The sequence below is a fragment of the Ctenopharyngodon idella genome, chromosome 22 (assembly GCF_019924925.1).
Source record: "Ctenopharyngodon idella isolate HZGC_01 chromosome 22, HZGC01, whole genome shotgun sequence".
In the NCBI taxonomy this organism is placed as follows: domain Eukaryota; kingdom Metazoa; phylum Chordata; class Actinopteri; order Cypriniformes; family Xenocyprididae; genus Ctenopharyngodon; species Ctenopharyngodon idella.
The window spans coordinates 18,506,649-18,527,510 of NC_067241.1; the positions used below are offsets into that span (position 1 = coordinate 18,506,649).

At 37.2% G+C, this 20,862-nt stretch overlaps 1 protein-coding gene across 2 annotated transcripts in view; it reads right to left on the reverse strand.

Moving 5' to 3' along the window:
- The window catches only part of atf7a (activating transcription factor 7a), a 33,452-nt gene that overhangs the window by 4,386 nt on the left and 8,204 nt on the right, over positions 1-20,862 (reverse strand). Inside the window, exons 2-11 of one of the 2 annotated variants that reach the window (XM_051879463.1) lie at positions 17,798-17,869; positions 11,608-11,704; positions 9,873-10,003; positions 9,508-9,672; positions 7,790-7,947; positions 6,715-6,808; positions 5,959-6,048; positions 3,531-3,650; positions 2,783-2,932; positions 840-1,028 (exon numbers count right to left, since the gene is read on the reverse strand). In XM_051879463.1, coding sequence (XP_051735423.1) covers positions 840-1,028; positions 2,783-2,932; positions 3,531-3,650; positions 5,959-6,048; positions 6,715-6,808; positions 7,790-7,947; positions 9,508-9,672; positions 9,873-10,003; positions 11,608-11,704; positions 17,798-17,845 — 1,242 coding nt within the window. In that variant the 5' untranslated portion in view covers positions 17,846-17,869. Of the gene's footprint in view, positions 1-839; positions 1,029-2,782; positions 2,933-3,530; positions 3,651-5,958; positions 6,049-6,714; positions 6,809-7,789; positions 7,948-9,507; positions 9,673-9,872; positions 10,004-11,607; positions 11,705-17,797; positions 17,891-20,862 lie in introns of those variants that run through there. The other variant, XM_051879464.1, reaches the window with a different exon arrangement.

The following is a 20,862-nucleotide window of genomic DNA, read 5'->3' on the forward strand; positions in this document are numbered from 1 at the left end:
AAAATAAAGTTATAAAACAACATAAGAAACAAATATATCAGTAAAAATATTTTGTTTTACAATAAAAAAATTAAATATTAAGATTATTATTATTATTATTAATGATAATAAATTTGACATATTTATAATAATATAATAAAATAAAACAACAAAAACAATATAATAAATAAATGCATACATACACAAATTAAAAAAAAAAATATTCTCATACAATAAAATATATATAACATTATTATTATTTTATTATTTTATTATAATAAAACCAATAATGATAATAATAATAGTATTAATGATTTGAAATAAGGACAATAATTGTTAAAAAAAAATAAAAATAAAATAAAATAAAACAATATAATAAAATAAAATAGGCTATGATTGGAATAAGATACTAGCAATAGTGCAGCATATGCAAAGATACAAAAGAAAAACCAGCATGTCAAACAGTATAACCTCATAACCTGTTTACACTGTGAGATACAGTTATCTGGGAAAACCAAATGTATCTTTTAACTAACTCTGTCTTATCTTAACTTTTGCCACTTAAAGAGATTACAAAACATTACAGTTGACATTGCTTTCAGTTCAGTCTTGACTCTTTAAATAGAACTTATGGACAAACGCATTGCATTATGGGATACGATATCCCACACAGTATGCTCTGCTCGCATCTTGTATAAGTATATTTAGGCACTCTATGCTTTGCATACAGATATTTACATACTGTCAAATTTTGAAGAACAAAGAGGAACCACTTCTAACACATTTCTCCACTTATAAAGAGCTCCTACACATTTTAGATCAAATAATTACAAGTCAAAGAATTTTTCATGCGCACTAACCGACAGCGAGACGTTGATGGATGTGAGCTCCTCAGCCTTCTTCTCCAGAGAGTTGACCCACAGCTTGCGTTTCTGTCTGCAACGAGAAGCCGCTGCTCGGTTCCGCTCAAGGAAGCGCTGTCTTCTCTCGTCAGGGTCGTCATCGGTTGTTCTCCGCCTGCGACCCCCGGTGGGCTGAGCGGGTGACACCTGAAACAGCAGGGCGGAGTAAACAGAGATGTTTACTGCTTAATGCCACATGATGCTCTGCTCTCAAATGCTCCCGTGCAGATTTACGCAAGCACTCTGTTACGCCCTTTCCACCGACACGGCTCCGGCCCGTGTCCGTTCTCAAACTCTTCCGCGCATTTCCACTGAAGAAAAGGGGGTTCTGGGCAGGAAAGATTGATTCAACTCCGGCCCTAAAAACTTGCTGGTTTCGAATGGAGCCAGAGACTCAGTGTGCGAGAGAGCGAGTGAGTCAGCGGTTTCAGTTTCAATTCATATATCTCCAAAGAGGACAGATGAGAGTTCTGGGAGTTTATGCGAGCTGCCGGTACATTAGAATCACACCCGGGACTGTGAACAACAAAACAGAAGTGCTGCACTGTCCGCACAAACACCGAGATGCACATTGTTTGATTTTAGACTGGTTATAGTCAGGTACACAACACATAGTGGCGTTACATCACCGTTCGTTCCTCATGTTTATGGAAACACGTGGACGGTACGTGACTAGCTCTAGTTCGTCTGCCCAAGAACGGGCTCTGGTTCCAAAATGCGAACCATTCTGATGGAAAAGAGCGTAAAAAGGATTCTATTTACACATTTTCTGTATATAACTTCACTCGATTTCTGTATATAACTCATTAATAATCTGAATAAAAGATTTATGTCATGCATGACAACCATATTAAAATCTGGGACTGAATCTGAAATCTCCATGTTTGACATTGTGATAACCATAGCCACGAACGTGACAAATCTGATATGACAACATAATCAGAAGTTTCTTTGTTTTTCATTTTATTGCTAACTTTTCATTTTGGATCTTTTTAATGCAATATTTTCTTAACTGTCATTAATTACTCACCCTCATGTTGTTCCAAAACTTTCATTCATCTTCGGAACATAAATTAAGATATTTTTGATGAAATCCGAGAGCTTTCTGAACCACACATAGGCAGCAATGTCATTGCATCTTTCAAGGTCCAGAAAGGTACTAAAGACATCGTTAAAACAGTCATGTGACTGCAGTGGTTCAACCTTAATGTTATGAAGAGACGAGAATACTTTTTGTGCGCAAAAACAAAAAAATAACGACTTTATTCAACAATCTCTTCTCTTCCCTGTCAGCCTCTTATGCTGTTTTATGTTGTAGACACAGTGCAGCACTTCCGGGTTCTACGTCAGAACGCTGACACATTATTGGCTGACGCTGTACACGTGAGCAGCATGAGGCATGCGTGTGATGCTGATGCAGGTGCCGGCCAATAATGAGCCGGCGTTCTGACGTAAAACCTGGAAGCACTGCACTGTCTGACAGGGAAGAGATGAAATTGTTGAATAAAGTTGTTATTTTCACATTTCTGCCTATGTGTGGTTCAGAAACTTCTTGGATTTCATCAAAAATATCTTAATTTGTGTTCCGAAGATGAACAATGGAACAACATGAGGGTGAGTAATTAATGACATTATTTTCATTTTTGGATGAACTAACCCTTTAATGTATTATTTACTTAGCATTTATCATTAACTAATTTCATTTAATATTTTATTTTCAAATAGTTCAATAAAAAAAAAAAAACTAATGAAATAAAATAGTTACAAAAGTTTTTGCTATGGTACCAAAATAATACAGAGAAATGTGAAATTTTACTGGTATTGGTATGGACTACTGAAATGTTGGTACAGTGTCAACACTAGGACAGTTCTGACAATTCGAGTGTGAAAACGTGGTATACCTGTGGCTGAGCAGGGGAAGGGGCATCTGGATGCTGGACCAGCAGCTGGCTTTGCTCAACCCTTTGAGGCACCATCGCACTGGACCCCATCGCCACACCAAGAACACCCTGAGCTGAGGGCGTCTGCTGAGATAATGCTGCCTTTAACCTCTGAGAATAACAACAAACACACCATGGTAATGAGGCACAAGATGGCATCTTTCTAATTATAAACAGCTGTTTCAGCCGCAACGCTCTATTTTATTCCTCTTTCGTGTAGAATGGCAAGAGAAGTCATTTCATAAAACTCGTCAAGCACTGAGGAGAGAAACCATGTGACAGAAAGGAAATAAACACATGTGAACTTCTGCATTTTATTTCTATGGTTCAGGATGGTCATGCAGAATTTTTCTAATTTTTTTTTTAAATCTTAAGTGAACGTCCCCTAAGAAACGTGTCTGGTGGACGCTAAATCAGCGTAACTATACAGAACGACTAATCTTCAAACCACCCACCAACTAGTTTATTATGAAAATATGTATTTTTTGCATATCCCTGGATAACAAGTGTACTTGAAATACAGACTGTTAATGACAGAGCTGCTTTGTCCCAACAGCCAGTGTTTGTTTGTTGTGAAAACTATCGCCCATGTGATGTGCCGGATAAAGACTTTCAACAGAGTAGCACTAAGAGAAAGCTATGCGTCTGGGCGTTTTGCGTAAAGATCCACAGTCTGGCACAGAAAGAAAAAAAAGAGGTTTGCCCTCACCATCTTTGCATCAGTGTGGGGGTTATAACCGGAGGGTGAAGACGAGCCGCTGCTGCTGCCCCCTAGTGGAGGGCCGGGAATTCCTGGAATGTTAGGCACCATACACAGGGGCCTCGCCAGCTACACCACAGGGCCAAACGCAAAACACATTATGAGGAAAATTATAAATGACTCCAGAGATCAGAAATAACAGCTCACAGAAACATCATATTGAAATAGAAGTGGATCATTTTTGAGCTACAAGTGACACTGTGCTGAAACAGGGAGGGGCTGCATGATACATTAACAAAACAAATATTACACACTTGGCCTTTAAAACTGAATCACATCAACGTCCCTTTAAGGCAAGCCAATTTAGTTGGCGTCCATCTTGGTAATGGACCAGAGCAGCTATTTAAGGTACAGTTCCTGTCTACATGAATGAGATCAAAGGGCTGAAATCTGCAAAACTATTTGTCAGGATTACATTTCAATAATATATTTCTAAAGTTTGATTCTTTAACTGAAATTATGCTAAAAGAAAGTGTTTTAAAGGGTTAGTTCACCCAAAAATGAAAATAATGTCATTAATTACTCACCCTCATGTCGTTCCACACCCGTAAGACCTTCGTTCATCTTTGGAACACAAATTAAGATATTTTTGATGAAATCTGAGAGCTTTCTGAACCACACATAGGCAGCAATGTCATAACCAATTTCAAGGCCCAGAAAGTTAGCAAAGACATCGTTAAAATAGTCCATGTGACTACAGTGGTTCAACCTTAATGTTATAAAGCAACAAGAATACTTTTTGTGCACAAAAACAAAAATAACGACTTTATGAATAACAAATTTCTTCTTTCCCTGTCAGTCTCTTACGTTCTGACGTAGAACCCGGAAGCGCTGCACTGTGTTTACAACTTGACGGGGAAGAAATTGTTGAATAAAGCTGTTATTTTTGTTTTGTTTTTGCACACAAAAAGTATTTTCGTCGCTTCATAACATTAAGGTTGAACCGCTGTAGTCACATGACTGTTTTAACAATGTCTTTACTACTTCTCTGGACCTTGAATGTTGTAATTACACTGCTTTCTCTTGGGGATCAGAAAGCTCTTGGATTTCATCAAAAATATCTTAATTTGTGTTCTGAAGATGAACGAAGGTCTTACGGGTGTGGAACGACATGAGGGTGAGTAATTAATGACATTATTTTCATTTTTGTGTGAACTAACCCTTTAAGGACCTCTAAACATGATGATTCTCTTGCAAATTACCCCTTTTTCAAAATATAAAGGCAGCTGACATAATATACATAATATAATATTATAAAGACAACATTTTGTTTAAAAATTAAATAACCGATATTAATATTGTTGTACTAAAGTCAAAATAAGTTATTCAAATATCTGGAAAACATTTTTTATTAATTAAAAAGAATTCAAAATAATTATCAATAATTTATTTATCAAATGTAGTGCTTTAACAATAAAGAAAATATATTGTTTTTTGCTACCCTGAAATTTTTCTAGCATTATTTTAGTTTTATATACTATTACAGTATTTATTAATATTTTTAAATTAGCTTTTATTTGTATATTTTACTTTAATTTTAGGTTAGTTTTTAGTAAATTTGTAATGTGCTTTGTCATTTTTAATAGTTTTTGTTTTGTTTAATATTTCTATTTAGTTTCAGTTTCTTTTTTTATTTCAGTTTTAGTCATTTTAGGTCTTAAACTTATTTCAGTTTTCTTTTTTACTTAATTTTTGTTTACGCTTTTTAAGTTTAAGTTTTTCATCTAATATTTATATTTTATTTCAATAAACAAAAACATTTTTAATAGTTTTAGGCCGTTTCTCAATATGCGTTCTTAAGCGATCTTGCATCCTTGTGTTCTTGTGCTACGTCATCATTAACCGCAACTCAAGAACGCAAGTACAGAGGACGCATGATGTGTTCTTGATATCGAGGATGCATCGAATGCAGACTTGAGAGAATCGAACCATTATAAATCCCAGAAGATGATGCAGGCGGTCGACGTACGGAAGCCTGTAAGCATTAAACCTCTCATTCTCACTTAGGAGATTCCCGCTGCAAGCTCGCAAATATGAGACGTCTCATGAAAGTAAACATTTGTCTTTGTTTTACTTTATTACAATTAAGACCTGGAGAAAGCCTGCAGTATTTTAATTGGCATATTAAAATAATCTTATCATTGACAAAGCATAAGTAACATTAAACATACATGCTCATTTTCACAAATACATGTGGTAAAAGTAAAACGATATAATTTTTAAAAAATAATATCTATAATAATATGAAATAAATGTTTTAATAGTTTATGAGATTTGTTTGTAATGTTATGTTGCATTTATTGTGCATTGACTACTACTTATAATATGCTGGGACGGTCAGTTGAACAACAAGATCACAGCACATCTCAATTCTCACAAGGGTGCGTTCTGTGTCCTCGCGTCCTTCCGAGTTCATTCTTTCAAAGTAGCCTGGCAAGACCGGTCTCCACGAGAACGCAAGTCCGTTCTTGGAATTGAGAAACAGCCTTAGTTTCAATTAACAATAACAACACTGAATTTTCCACAGACCCCCAGCACCATTTTGCAGACCCCAGTTTAAAAAACAGTTTTACAGTAAACAGTCAAGGCCCGTTCACACCAATGATGATAACTATAACGATATAGCTTTAAAAAATGTTCTCATTGTAAAAGAATAGCCACACTAGTCCATACCACAACTATAACGATAACGACACAGAGAGACGATATCATTGGAATCACATTCAGAATGTTTTTTTCCAGATGAAGAACAATAAAATCTGACAGCCAAACAGAATCCATTTTAAGAGCTGCAGCATGTGCTTAGAATGATATCGTGAGTTGGTGTAGATGCTAATATAGTTATTCTTGGTGTGGACAGGCCCATTTTCTTCCTTCGTTGTCCGTCTCCTTGGGGTGTCCAATCCTGCTTCTGTCCTGCAGAGTTCAGCTCCATCCCCAATTAAACATCTGAACCAGCTAATCAAGGTCCTACTAAGGATACTAGAAACTTCCAGGCAGGTGTGTTGAGGCAAGTTGGAGGTAAACTCTGCAGGACAGTGGCCCTCCAGGACACCCCTGCCTTACAGTATGACTTCAAATGAATTATAGTAAATCAGGGGATTCTGTACTAGTAAATACACTTCAAACTTACAGATATTACAGAGGGCATCTGCATAGGACCTGGAAGCACAGGAACTGTCTGACCATTGGGAAGCATCATCATTGGGTACGGCACTGTGGGAGACCTGAAAGAGAAGTAGAGAATTTCCAGCTTGCACAAGCAGCAACACCAAATTAATGCACAAAATGAAGTTTCACTCTCTTTTTTTACTTGCTTGATTTACTTGCTTAAAAACTTTTTCAAAAATTTCAACAGAATAAAACAAGTTCCTCAAAGGGGCAGAAGTATTACAGTCCAGCAAAATATGTTTAATGGACAGTGGATTCTGACAAGATATTCCCCTGATGTATGTGTGTGTTGTGTAAATGACTTGATCCCAGCAATTATTAAAAGGGGAATATATGTTTTGTCCCAACATCAAGATTTATTTCACATAATTTGTTGTTTAAGCACTGATCCCATTCCGATTGCCATTTATTTTTGGTGTATGCATTTAATGTTGTCTCAGATCTGTGAAAGGTACAGAGCATTTTACTGGTTCTGTAGATAATGAATCTTCGGCAGCACTGTCTGCTTCCTCATGACCAGAGATTCCTGAGTTGCCAGGTACCCAGCAGAAAATAATATTAAAATTCTTTGATTCAAGAGATGACAATTTGATTTGAGTTGTTGGGTGATCAGTTTTTATAGATTTTGACAAGATGTGTCTATTCCAATCCAGTTTTAATATGTAGAGCAAATGGAAGGATGTAACTTGGTTCTTTTCATATATTATTGAATGAATTGAAAAAAAAAAATGCTGAATAGGCTTTTAAGTTTGATTACATATTGTAAAGCCAACTTTAGTCATCTGATTTTCATTGGCTTCCACATATAGACTTTGGATTGGTGATGTTCTGCTTTCTTCCTGTCAACTATCTGACCAAACATTCTTGGGACGTCAAGTATGGGAGCACAAATGAGCCAGCTGCCCACATTTTCCTAAGAATTACTACCACACCAACTTAAAGCAGCACAGTGAGTCATATAGAAATGAGTCAGAGAATGAAGCTGACGGCTCAAAAAGCAACGCCTCGTCATTGATACGCTGTGACTGTTCTCTTACCCCAGTGTGCGGTTGGATGGTGGGGTATGTGTGATGACGGAGGTAGGGGAGGGCATGGTGGGCTGCAGGGCATCATAACCCAGGTGCAGGGGGAGAGATCCCGGACGCACTATGGCAGGGGTGGGAGCTGAACTGACGGCGGGCTTTGGAGGAGAATCCTGTAAGGTAGATAATCAGCCAGCTAAGCACAAACATCTCATGGCATTTAATTCAAAAGCAGCTCCATTTACTTTCAAAATGGATATCATCCAGTCACGATTGTTCGTTTAGTGATGCAACACATCTAGTTCAGTTATTGTCAAATACTTAGTTTAGTGAAATGTATAATTATGGTCTCTACAGCTCAGTGGCCACTTGAATGCCAAATGTGTGCTAGCATAGATTACTATTAAAGGGATAGAAAATTCTGTCATCATTTACTCGCCCTCAATTTGGTCCAAACCTGTATAAATTTCTTTCTTCAGCTGAACACAAAAGAAGATATTTTGAAGAATGTTGGTGACCAAACAGCTGATGGGTCCCATAGTATATTTTTCCATAATATGGAAGTCAAACTGTTTGGTTACCCCAAAAAATATCTTCTTTTGTATGTCTTCTATGTAGTCTACAAAAACCACTAGTGATAATACTTAAAAACATTATTTGGATAATTAAATAAATTATTAAATATATAATTAATAATACAATAATAAATAATAATTTAAATATTAAAGGATTAGTTCACTTTCAAATGAAAATTAGCCCAAGCTTTACTCACCCTCAAGCCATCCTAGGTGTATATGACGTTCTTGTTTCTGACGAAGACAATCGGAGAAATATTAATGAATATCCTGACGCATCTGAGCTTTATAATGGCAGTAATGCGCTACCAAACGAGTATGAGCTGAAGAAAGTGTCTTCATCCACATCCATCCATCATAAACATATTCCACGTGGCTCCAGAGGGTTAATAAAGACCTTCTGAAGTGAAGCGATGCATTTGTGTAAAAAAAATATCCAAATTTAACAAGTTATGAAGTAAAATATGTAGCTTCCGCCAGACCGCCTTCCATATTCAAATTACGGAAAAAACTGAACTGACGCGTCCGTAAGTTGAATAGGGAAGGCGTAGGACGTACAGCGTAAGCTTTTTGAAGAATACGGAAGGCGGTCTGGCGGAAGCTACATATTTTACTGCGGACGAAGACACTTTCTTCAGCTCATACTCGTTTGGTAGCGCATTACTGCCATTATAAAGCTCAGATGCGTCAGGATATTTATTAATATATCTCAGATTGTGTTCATCAGAAAGAAGAAAGTCATATACACCTAGGATGGCTTGAGGGTAATTTCATTTGAAAGTGAACTAATCCTTTAAATTAAATTATTTAAATTTATTTTCTAATTTTTTTTATTTTTACAAATAACATTTTTAACATAGAAGTGAAAAGTGAAATGATTTTACATGAATGTTTTTGCTTTAACGACAGCAGTGTTTACACAAGTTTGTGTAAAACCTATGATCATGTTCTCCAGCATGATTTGAAAACAATCCAAAGAGCATCTTGTGCTTCAATGCAAGAACATCTGACTGTCATGGTCAATGTCACAAATTTACCTGATTAGTGACCTAGAAATAATACAGAATCTTCAATAAATCCAGATTTCCAGTGTGGTCTCCGACTTTTGGGCTTTGCTGTATCTGCTCTAGCACAGTGTGGTTTGCATAAAGCGTGTACCTGTCCTCTGCCTGCGGGCTCTCTGCTGCTATCTGACATGCTGGAGAAGGAGTCAGGGCTGCCAGGCGGAGAGGAGTCCACCTCCACGGGGTCCTCCTCCTTCACCTTAACGTCTGAAGGCGTCTGCAAACTCATGTCTAGTGCTCCTGAATTAGGAGCGGGTAACTACATGGAAAAAAGAAAGAGAGATGAAGAATGTGACAGACTGAGAGAGAGAGCTAGACGAGACAGTGTTACACATGCGAACTGATAGGGAACTCTGCAGTCCATAAATCTGAGTTTTGGCAGCAGGCAGCCTGAGCTCCTCATGTTTGGAGCACGTCTGACTGTATGACTGAATCCCTCCACCCAGTCCCGCAGCTCACCGGGTTCTTGGCCCTCTTGTCCTCATCTTCTTGGCCTTTAGGGAATTCCTGCTCGAACGAGCCGGCCAACTCATTGAACAGGCCCACCTCTTCACAGTTTTTCAGGAAACGAGTGGGAGTCGGCGTCTGGTCTGGGATAGAGAAAGCGAGAAACCAACAGATCTCATTGTTTCCTTATGCAAGACGGCCTCAAGGACAATATAAACTCTGCCGTGCAGCTAAATGGCTGTACGCAGCAGTACAAACCAAATCTGCTTACGATTTAACATGATAAATCTAAGAGAGTTCAAGGCTGTTATTACATCTGTGTTTTTTCCCAAAGGTTTGACATGACTTTGTGAATTTTCCCCTTAAAATTACTAGCTTAAGGGGAATTAGCTTCACTCCACAGCTATAAAGTAATGATATCAAATTGCATTGTTAAATCTCTGTACAATTTGTTTTGTCAGTGCCACTGAAACCAGCATTCCTGGTTACCATTTCTCACAAAAGTACATGGGGATGAATGGTAGGGACCAAAGACAAATGAATAATCACTATCAATATTTATTTTATTCGCATTCAATATTTATATATTTTAATTATATAATATCTATAACCAAAAATCTGTATCACGACATGCTTTAAGATTCTGTCAGTTTCATAGTATATCACTTTTTTCTTTTCATGACTGGACCTTTATATAGGTTTATTGTGGCTTATTTTACTCTCAGGAGTACAGAGAATATATTAAAACATTATACAGTCAAATACAAATTTACTTTAATATGTGGTGGTAATCAAATCAATTTATAATCAAATGCAAATCCCTTTTACTTTTGGCAAGTTTACTGTTTAAATTAAAACATGTATGAAAACTTCAAGTTGGACCGAACTTTTATTTTGGTGGGTTGTAATGAAGACCTTTGAGTTTCTGTGTGTTTCAATAAACAGCATTATTATTATTATTATTATTATTATTATTTTCACTATATATGTATATGGCCCTCTTTACATCTAGTATTAAGATGCGTTTTGGTCGGATCACAAGTGGACGACGCTAATTACAGGTGTAAATGGCATCTAAAACATTTTGAGCTTGTCCACTTTCGTCCACTTCCAGATGTAGTCGAAAACGCATTTGACCTGATTGCTTTCGTGGTGTAGATGCTCATGGTCAAATATGATCAAACAGCCAAAAACGGAAACGAAAAGCTGATGCTCTCCGTATGTTTTTCCATCATCTCCGTTCATATGTAAATTCTGTGAGCTTGTTTCGTGCATTACATCCGAAAAAAACATACATTTACCTGCCCATAGACCCTCCCCTCGAAGAAATCAGGACAGAAGTGAAAGTGGACAAGAGACGGATTAAAGCACCAGGTGTAAACGGGTGTGTCTCCCTCATCTACTTATGATCTGATCGACCAAAACGCATCTTATTACCAGGTATGACGATAGTTTTACCAAATGAAATGATGAAATGCTTAACTCTAAGAGCAGTTCTGCAAATGAAGTTTGTGTGTTCATACAATGAGATGGCAGATGCTGAAAATATCACGCATGCTTCAGTATGTGTACAGTAGACGAAACTGTGGTGCTTATTCACACATAGAACATGCAGACTTTACATATATTTATATATTACTTATGCTGCATTTTGTTATATACTGAACCGTGTATATAATTATATCTAAAAATAATAAGTTTGAGGCACTGTGTGTTCAAACCATCATATTTTCTTGGTGCAAAATACCTGCAATGATGACTGAGTCCGTTCTGGCGGGTCCAAACTTCAGCGTCATTTCATGTTTGTGTTTGTGGACAGCCAGGTGGTCCTCATTAGTAAACCTCTACAGAAGGACACAGATGAACAGATGGATTACAAGACAAATCTGACCAGAAGAAGAGAGAGGAGCTTTCATGACCTCAGGGCAGAGACACATTTCCAAAGGAAGAAGAGGGAGTGGCATTGACAAGACTTGTCTTTCAAAAAAGATAATGTAGGCCAGAGAGGACTTCATACTGATCATTTTTCACCAAACCCATGCCCTACTCAACCTCTCTATAGGATGTAACTATACAGTGTCAGTGTCAAAGGCTTACACTAAAGGTGGCTTTCTGTTTCACAGCTAACCTTTGTACCCTTATACAGCTTCCAGTCTTACAACGCTTACATATCTTTGTGCTTCCGTTCAGAAGTGCAGCTAAAGCATTACACAGTAAGCATTGAACTTCCACATTTGTCACAGAATGAAAAAATGTATTTTAGAACAGTACAAAAATACATGCAAATGACAAAAATGCTGATGCTAAGATGTAGTTTTTTGGTTTAGCACTTTGACCCAGAGCCATGATGTTATGCATGCAGGACACAACAGCTCCCGGGCTGAGCAAACTTCACAGATGTATTCAATTAACATTTATGACAGGCAATCATGCATTCTCCAATGTGCTTTTATATTTACCTTTGTAACAAAACAGCTGTTACGGCGTTAAAACCGTGCACTGCACAGACAGTGAGTCACGGATATTTAAGAAACCATTTCTACAAGCATTAAAGATGCTTTTTTGGAATATGATGCATTAAAAGCTATAGCATGAAATAGGTGTGTAAGTAGGAATGGGAATCTAATGAATCTAAGGAAAGATTCCAGTTCTAAATTTGCAACAATTCTTGAAAAAGATATTTACTTTTCTCAGGCTTAACAGAAGCGGCATTTTCATATTGTCAACTACAAATTAAATGAATAGTATTAATAATATAATATGAACAACAGGATTAAGACAACATAAGATTTTACACAGTAAGATGTAAGCTGTATGTTTTTCATTCACTAAAAAGGACTGGCTCACAAAAGCCATTCATTTGGGAATCAGACTACTTTGGACGCATTTTATATGTGTTTGATTCTAAAAAAAGAACCAGTTCAAAAGAGTCATTTGTTCAGGAATCTGACTACACTGGTTGTGTTATGTTTCTGACTCAAAATAGTTATTTGCCGACATAATATAATCTGACAACACTGTCCGCGCTGCATGTTTCAAAAGAGTCGTTTATACAAGAATCGGTCTACACTGGTTGCGATGTATGTTATTGATTGACTAAAAAGAATCAGATCAAAATAGATATATTGGTAATCGGACGACACTGTTTGAGCTGCATGTTTCTGATTCAGTAAAAATAAATTATCTAAAGGAGTCAATTGTTCAGGAATCAGACTACACTAGTTGTGATATGTTTTTGATTCAATAAAAATAACTGACTCAAAATAGTTATTTGCTTGGGATTCGGATTACACTGGATGCAATGCATGTTTTTGATTCACTAAAAAGAGTCATTTGTTAGGGATTTGGACTACACTTGTATTTGTTTCATTCATTAAAAAGAACCAGTTCATAAGAGTCGGAATCAGACTACACCAATTAAACGTAATTCAGTTCAGGCGTTTTATTAAAGAAATGGTTTGGTTTGCAGAAATTAACAGTTGTTTGAAGAAGCGCCTCCGCTGCTGGATTCTTGCGGCCTTTTCCAAAACCACTCATGCTGAGGTGGAGCCTCTAGGATTAGCTTTTCCTCTTTCTGAGTGGATTTCATGACTCAAGCCATGTTCACTGGGCTCCACAGTCTTCTTCAGACTATTTCTGGCTTCATGTCACAGTTACAGTTCAGCCGTGACAGCGCAAAGTGGAAACACAGTCAAGTGTCAGAAGCTTATTTTTAGACGTGCCAGCATCACCAATACAACAACTGCATGGCTTGTAGGTTCTTCTCCCTCAACTTAAATGAGTTACTCTGGCAAGGACAACACATGATGACAACACAAGGACAACAGCTGGACTGAAGCAAACGGAGAAACTAATTAACACCAACAAACAAGAAATGCAGCCTTGCATGCAGTAGACTTTTTATACTTCCTCTTTTGTAGCCATTTCTTATGTGTGTATCTTCCTCTAAGAAAGAAGAATGAGGCAATTGGGAAATGCAACAAATAGTGCTACCCTAATAATCAAGAATGAATTACATTAGTGGCACAGTTTAGTATTAACTAACCTAACTATGGATGTAAAAAAAAAAAATAATTAAACCATACTGTTCTCCGCCTACAGTTCGGCACACACTTGCACCGCTGTTAATCTCAAATCTGATAATAATCTATAATATGGTTTGTTGAAAAAAAAAAACACACGCATAAAACAGACCACTAAAGTATGTTTCTGACTGATACACTCTGCATGCATTTCACGTGAGCGGAGCTGTCCTATCATTTGTTAGTATGTAAATCTATTGTTGACATCATATTTCCTCATGCGTTGGTGTGTTGCAGTTCGGCATGGCAAGCTAAGGAGACACGCCACTGATAGAGCCGCTGCGTGCATCATAAATCTCCTGTCTGAACATTCAATACAATATAACAGTGACGGTAAAAAATTAAAAATAAAAAAAACCTGGACAATACAGTGCAAACTTTGTTCAAAGAGAGTGCCTTATGCTCTAATATGACCAGTCATTTACGAAGCAAAGGAACAAAGCAATCCCTGGGCTGAGATCGGCAATAAGGACTGCCTGATAGTCCGGGGCCAGCGTGAAAGACGCTATGTTGACAGAACTGTCACTGTCCCCATCGGGCAAGTGCGATATCATCACATGTGTGTGTTTTTAAGCCTTGCCAATTTAAACATTCAAGGCAAGAAGACGCGAAATAGAACTCGCGAGCTCTGGGTGAGAAGTTTTGGGTGCACGCTCATTCAGGCGCACACACATCTTAGACAGCGTGTGAATACTAAATTGAGATGATTCTATGTCAGAATAAACTAAATTCTGGTCAAGATAAAAATAAAGACAGAAACGACAATTGTGAGAGGGGTGAAGCCACCACGCCGCCATATTTGTATTCCCACATATTCTATTAAATTAATAGGAAATCATCTGATTTTAATGAGAAAACATTGCCTAACGAGTCAGTGTTTTTATATATAAAGTCTCCCTGTACATTCTTGCATCGCTAATGTTCTAAACATGTAAATGGTTATTCAAAGTTGGGAATTGGAAATGGTCATCTATACATAAAATCAGTTTTTGTTGGCCTAGGCTTAGTACACATGCTCCTTCATTGAGCTTCTTCCCATTGTTTCCTGTTCTATACCATATCTTGCAAAAACATGTCAAAAAGGCCAAAAAATAAAACTGTTGTATCTTAATGTAATGTGGGTTCAAATGAAAAAAGAAAAAAAATACAGTAAAAACTTGTATTTACAATTTAAAATAACTGTATTCTATTTTTAATATATGTTAGAAAAAAATATAATTTATTTCTGTGATCAAAGCTGAATTTTCAGCATCATTACTCCAGTCTTCAGTGTCACATGATCCTTCAGAAATCATTGTAATATGATGATTTGATGCTCAAGAAACATTTATGATTATTATCAGTGTTGAAATCAGTTATACGAAATTAATTTTTTTTTACATGATAAATGTCTTTATTGTGACTTTTGCTCAATTTAATGCTTCTTTTTTTATTTGTCTAAAATATCAGACATTATAATCAAAGTACATCAAAAAGTATTAATTTACTCTGAAAATATCTTTATACAAATACTAGCATTAATAATCTCAAATCTCAGTTTCCTCCGGCGAGTTATTTTTCAGTAGGTCGACAAAACAGTGGAGTCACGTGAAAATCTGGTTCACTGGGATGAAGCAAAACAATCTTAAACCCCTGTGGACTTCAGTATGACGCAAACAACGTTTGCGCGTCAACAAAAGAACAATACCTCTAGTAGAGTAAATCCTCACTCCCCTCATCCAGCGACACACCGGTGTTAACAAAGCCTGACAGATGTGCACAACCTGATCTCTATATTTCAACCAATCTCTTTTATTTCCCTTTATGTGGCCTTCAGTTTTGGTTTACCAGAGCTGAGTGGTTTTAAAAAATGCCTTACATTCACCTGACAACATGATACTGTCATTACTTCTTATGATCTAAAGTGCTTCATGATGCTTCAATTCAACCACCATTCAAAAGTTTGGGGTCAGTACGAATTCATACTTTTACTCAGAAATAATTTTACTACATTAAATTTATCAAAACATTTACAAAGTTACAAAAGATTTGTATTTCTACTTCATCAAAGAATCCTGAAAAAAAAAAAATACTTTATGCAGCCCATCTATTTTCTACATTGATAGTAATAATAATCTAAATGTTTCTTGAGCAGCAAATCATCATATTAGAATGATTTCTGAAGGATCATGTGACACTGAAGACTGGAGTAATGATGCTGAAAATTCAGCTTTGATCACAGGAATAAATTACATTTTAAAATACATTAAAATAGTGTTGTCAAAAGTACCGACTTCGATACCAAGTCGGTACTGAAATTTTAAAAAACTTTGAGCGGATTCATAAACACCTCTGATTGGCCGTTGTGTTCACACGCTCAACAGATCTGTGATTGGCTACAATGATCAACGCACGTTTGAAAGCGGGAGCGTTTGAAAGCAGGCGTCTATCAGCGGACCGACTGACACCTGCTTTTAAACGCTCCCGTGTGTATCTGTGTATGCGCTCGATGAAGAGCGTTATTGATGTCTATTTACAACATGTTTCTGAAGCGTTGATCATTGTAGCCAATCACAGACATATCTGTTGAGTGCGTGAACACAATGGCCAATCAGAGGTGTTTATGAATCCGCTCAACAGCGCTCAAAGCATCACATTTTTAATACGTCAGTACCGACTTGAAACTTTTATCACACTTTTACCAATTGCAAAAAAAAGTATAAGCAATTGTAATAGAGATGCGTGCAAAGTCAGATATCGAAGACACCTTTTACGTAAGGAAAACTGATTTATCCTGCTCAAAGTCTGGCTAGGTCAGAGCAAGAAGTAGTAAACAGTCATGGTCCCTGTGGTTTTGCAAAGAAACATCTGCAAACAACTAACTTACATAAATTATTCAGCAAGTTCATGTTGTTCCTCTCAATTCTCAAGAATATGCTGCCAACGGTACGGTTAAATAATCATTGTTGCATTCAGTACTGGAGAGGCGAGGTGTAACTGTTAAATTGCCTCATTTTGGTCCACGCTACATTTCTCACGCTGTTTTCTACGTAACTGCAGAGGAGAACATTCAGATCAAAACCACAAAATGAACATCACTGTCTCACTGAGTAGGATGGGTCTCAATCACTTCCTCTTTCAGTTTTCAGTGCCCTCAAAGCAGCACAAGCCTCCAAAGGCCACATTGTTTTTCAGTTCTTACACTAGAAAATATAATTACTTGAGAAGCAAAACTGCACAAGACAGTTATTGTAATTCATTATATATATATATATATATATATCTTTTGGGGGTTTTTTTGTCAATTTTTTTATTTATTTATTGTTTTTTAAATTTAAATTTAAATGAACAAATTTAATCAAGATGCATTCTCTATAAACATTTCCTTACTTCCTTATGCAAGTTTGCTTCTCGGGTAATTTCAAGGATGTTTAGATATTTTTTACTGGAAATAAAGGCAAAAATACAGATTAAACGTGATTTTTGCGGTGCACTCCCTCTTAGCCAACTTTACCAGCGTAAGTGCACTTACTATCATCAATAATGTCATCATAGCGTCTGCATGGACTTTGACTCAAACCAGACAAGTGTAGACAATAACTGCAATTACTCATTGGCTAAGTTTGTGAGTCAGACAGTGGAAGAGACGTTTGCGCAGTTTCACAAGTGCGTTATCGGCTCCATCAGTGTGGCCCTGTGACAAAAACAACATGTTTACAGAGCGGTGCAGCCGGCGCACCTCCCTCCTCACACACGCCGGGCAGACGTGCTGCTACCGTACAACTGCAAGGACGATGTGCACGCCGACACCGAGGAGAACGAACCAGCAAAGCACACCCACACCTGAAACCCAAGACAAAGTGAAAGCGAACTTACCTGCCCACAGCCAGGAGCGCTGCACACAAAAGGCTTGTCGTCCCCCATCTTTGCAAAGGCTTTGCAATGTAACTGTGGAAGAGAAGGCGAGAACATTACTGAAGGGTTTTCCTAGAGGTTTATGCCAGGAAAAGTTCTACAGTCGTTTCCAGGGATGCTTCTGCCTGGATCTTCACTCAGCGCAAGAAGCGACGGGTGTTTAAAAATAACGAGAAGAAACAAGCACATGCATGTTAGTGCAGCGACTACAAGTTTCCCTGGTGATACTTTCTTCACACTGGGGGCATCTAGCAGACCAATGACACTCGGTGTTCATGATTTGCTCAAAGTCTTTTTGGCCCCTCCTCTACTTTTCATTGTAGTCCCCCTGACACCATCTCCACAAAGCTCTTCTGCGGCGGCGACGACTCTAGTGCCACTCTACACCTTTGTCCGCAGTCTTTCTCTGAACTCCTCCACCCGTTTCTCAGGATCAAGTATCAGCAACCCACACTCCCAGACACTCATCACTTTTCACAGGAACTCAAGACATCTACATTGATATCGAGAGGTTGTGCTGGTACCGTTTTGCCAGACGCCGGGAACTGATTTACCATGGAGATAAGATCAATTGATTGCTTTCATCCAATTTAAGAGAGTCTAACGAGTGTAAGCGTTGTAAATGAAGAACGGACAGTGCAATAATGGCAATTCTGGAGAGACATGTCTGGAATGAGCCGCTCTGATCCAGGGGAATGGCATGCGTGTGTATTGGCTCGTCGTAGACACTCCCTCTTTTCCTATTAGCTGAACCACTGCAGTTATTCCAGACAAACTGCCAGCACCTTCCACACAAACACACGCATGTTTGACATTACTCTGTAATCAAACCAAACCAAAGCTTCCCTGGACTCTGACGGATCCATGATAGGGTCATGATGGTTTTTTCATGACTTTTTGTCAGTTGTTTGTGATTACAGATTATTATCAAAAAAGCAATTTTTAGCCAATTTTTAAATTAATTAGTTAATTTATTAGTTTAATTAATTATTCATTTGGAAGTGATTATAAAAAATTTCCATGAAAAAATGAAATTTCAATGACATTTTCAGGCCTGGAAATCACAATTTTCAAATTAAAAAACCTCCATGTTTTCCATGACTACAGGGACTCTTAAAATATTTCAATCTTTTGATAACATTCAACGAAATGGCTTTTTTAAAAGTGTTTTGCTTTTATCAGGAAAAAATTAAATAGAAAAATAATAACAAATAAATGGTTTAAAACCTAATTAACACAATGAAAATATATTTAATCCTTTTCATTTATATGCGCTAATATAACAATATATAGTAACAGACAGCAAGATTTTTAAAAAAAAAATCCAACATGGCTTTTTAAGGGTTAAAAAAAAAGGGTTAGTTCACCCAAAAATGAAAATAATGTCATTAATTACTCACCCTCATGTCGTTCCACACCCGTAAGACCTTCGTTAATCTTCAGAACACAAATTAAGATATTTTTGTTGAAATCCGATGGCTCAGTGAGGCCTGCATAGCCAGCAATGACATTTCCTCTCTCAAGATCCATTAATGTACTAAAAACATATTTAAATCAGTTCATGTGAGTACAGTGGTTCAATATTAATATTATAAAGCCACGAGAATATTTTTGGTGCGCCAAAATAACAAAATAACGACTTATATAGTGATGGGCGATTTCAAAACACTGCTTCATGAAGCTTCGGAGCGTTATGAATCTTTTGTGTCGAATCATGATTCGGATCGCGTGTCAAACCGCCAAACTGCTGAAATCACATGACTTTGGCGCTCCGAACCGCTGATTCGACACAAAAGATTCATAACGCTCCGAAGCTTCATGAAGCAGTGTTTTGAAATCGGCCATCACTATATAAGTCGTTATTTTGTTATTCTTGTGGCTTTATAATATTAATATTGAACCACTGTACTCACATGAACTGATTTAAATATGTTTTTAGTACATTAATGGATCTTGAGAGAGGAAATGTCATTGCTGGCTATGCAGGCCTCACTGAGCCATCGGATTTCAACAAAAATATCTTAATTTGTGTTCCGAAGATGAACGAAGGTCTTACGGGTGTGGAACGGCATGAGGGTGAGTAATTAATGACATTATTTTCATTTTTGGGTGAACTAACCCTTTAAGCGAAGCAAATGAATCACTGAATCAGAGCTTTGAATCAATTCACTGTAACAGAATTTTATATTTTGAAAAATTTGAACAGAAACACCAGGCCTCAAACACTTGTCAACTTTGTAAGTGGTTACAGAGGAAAAACTGGGTTTTGTACACTAAATGACTGACGATCACACACTACCAGACTTTCCAGTCATTCGGAACACAACAATCTCACACAGAAACACGAGTCTCTTTGGTAGGAGACGCAAGGAAATGAAAACAATATGTGTTCCAAAATCGTCTCAAAATATTAAACATGTTTGATACTGGATGGAATCACATTCTAAAGCTAAAAAAAAAAAAAAAATCGTCCCATCATACGCTATACATGTTTCTGTCAAATCTGTCAACTCTGGCTGCCCAAAATTTGAAGACTGGCTAAGACTTTTGGCAACTAGAAATCAGAGCAAAAGTTGTGTAGTGTATTCCATCATTAGGAAAGATCATAAAACTGTAAATGTCAAACTTATCGGCCAAAATCTTCACAGTGTTGCTTCATTTTATACTGACAACGTCATGAATATACAGTAAATATTCAATACATTACCCAGTTTTTGTTCTGAATCTATTTATGTGTGACACACATATGTTTAGTATCATTATACATGTGTCTTATATTTAGTTGTGGTAGCTTGACTGGGATAATTGAATTTGTCATCTGTCTTTACAGCAATCTACACTCTCACTCCTTTAAACCCCAACGGTCCACGTGTGGAGAGGCTGGGAATTTTGGAAAAAGTAACACGTTCATTAAATTTAAATGGAGGGAAGTTTCATTAAACTTTCAACATGCTCCACCAGCTCGGAATGACGTCTGGTGAGTTACACAACCACCAACGCAAACAAAAGGTGAAGAATGAACCAAA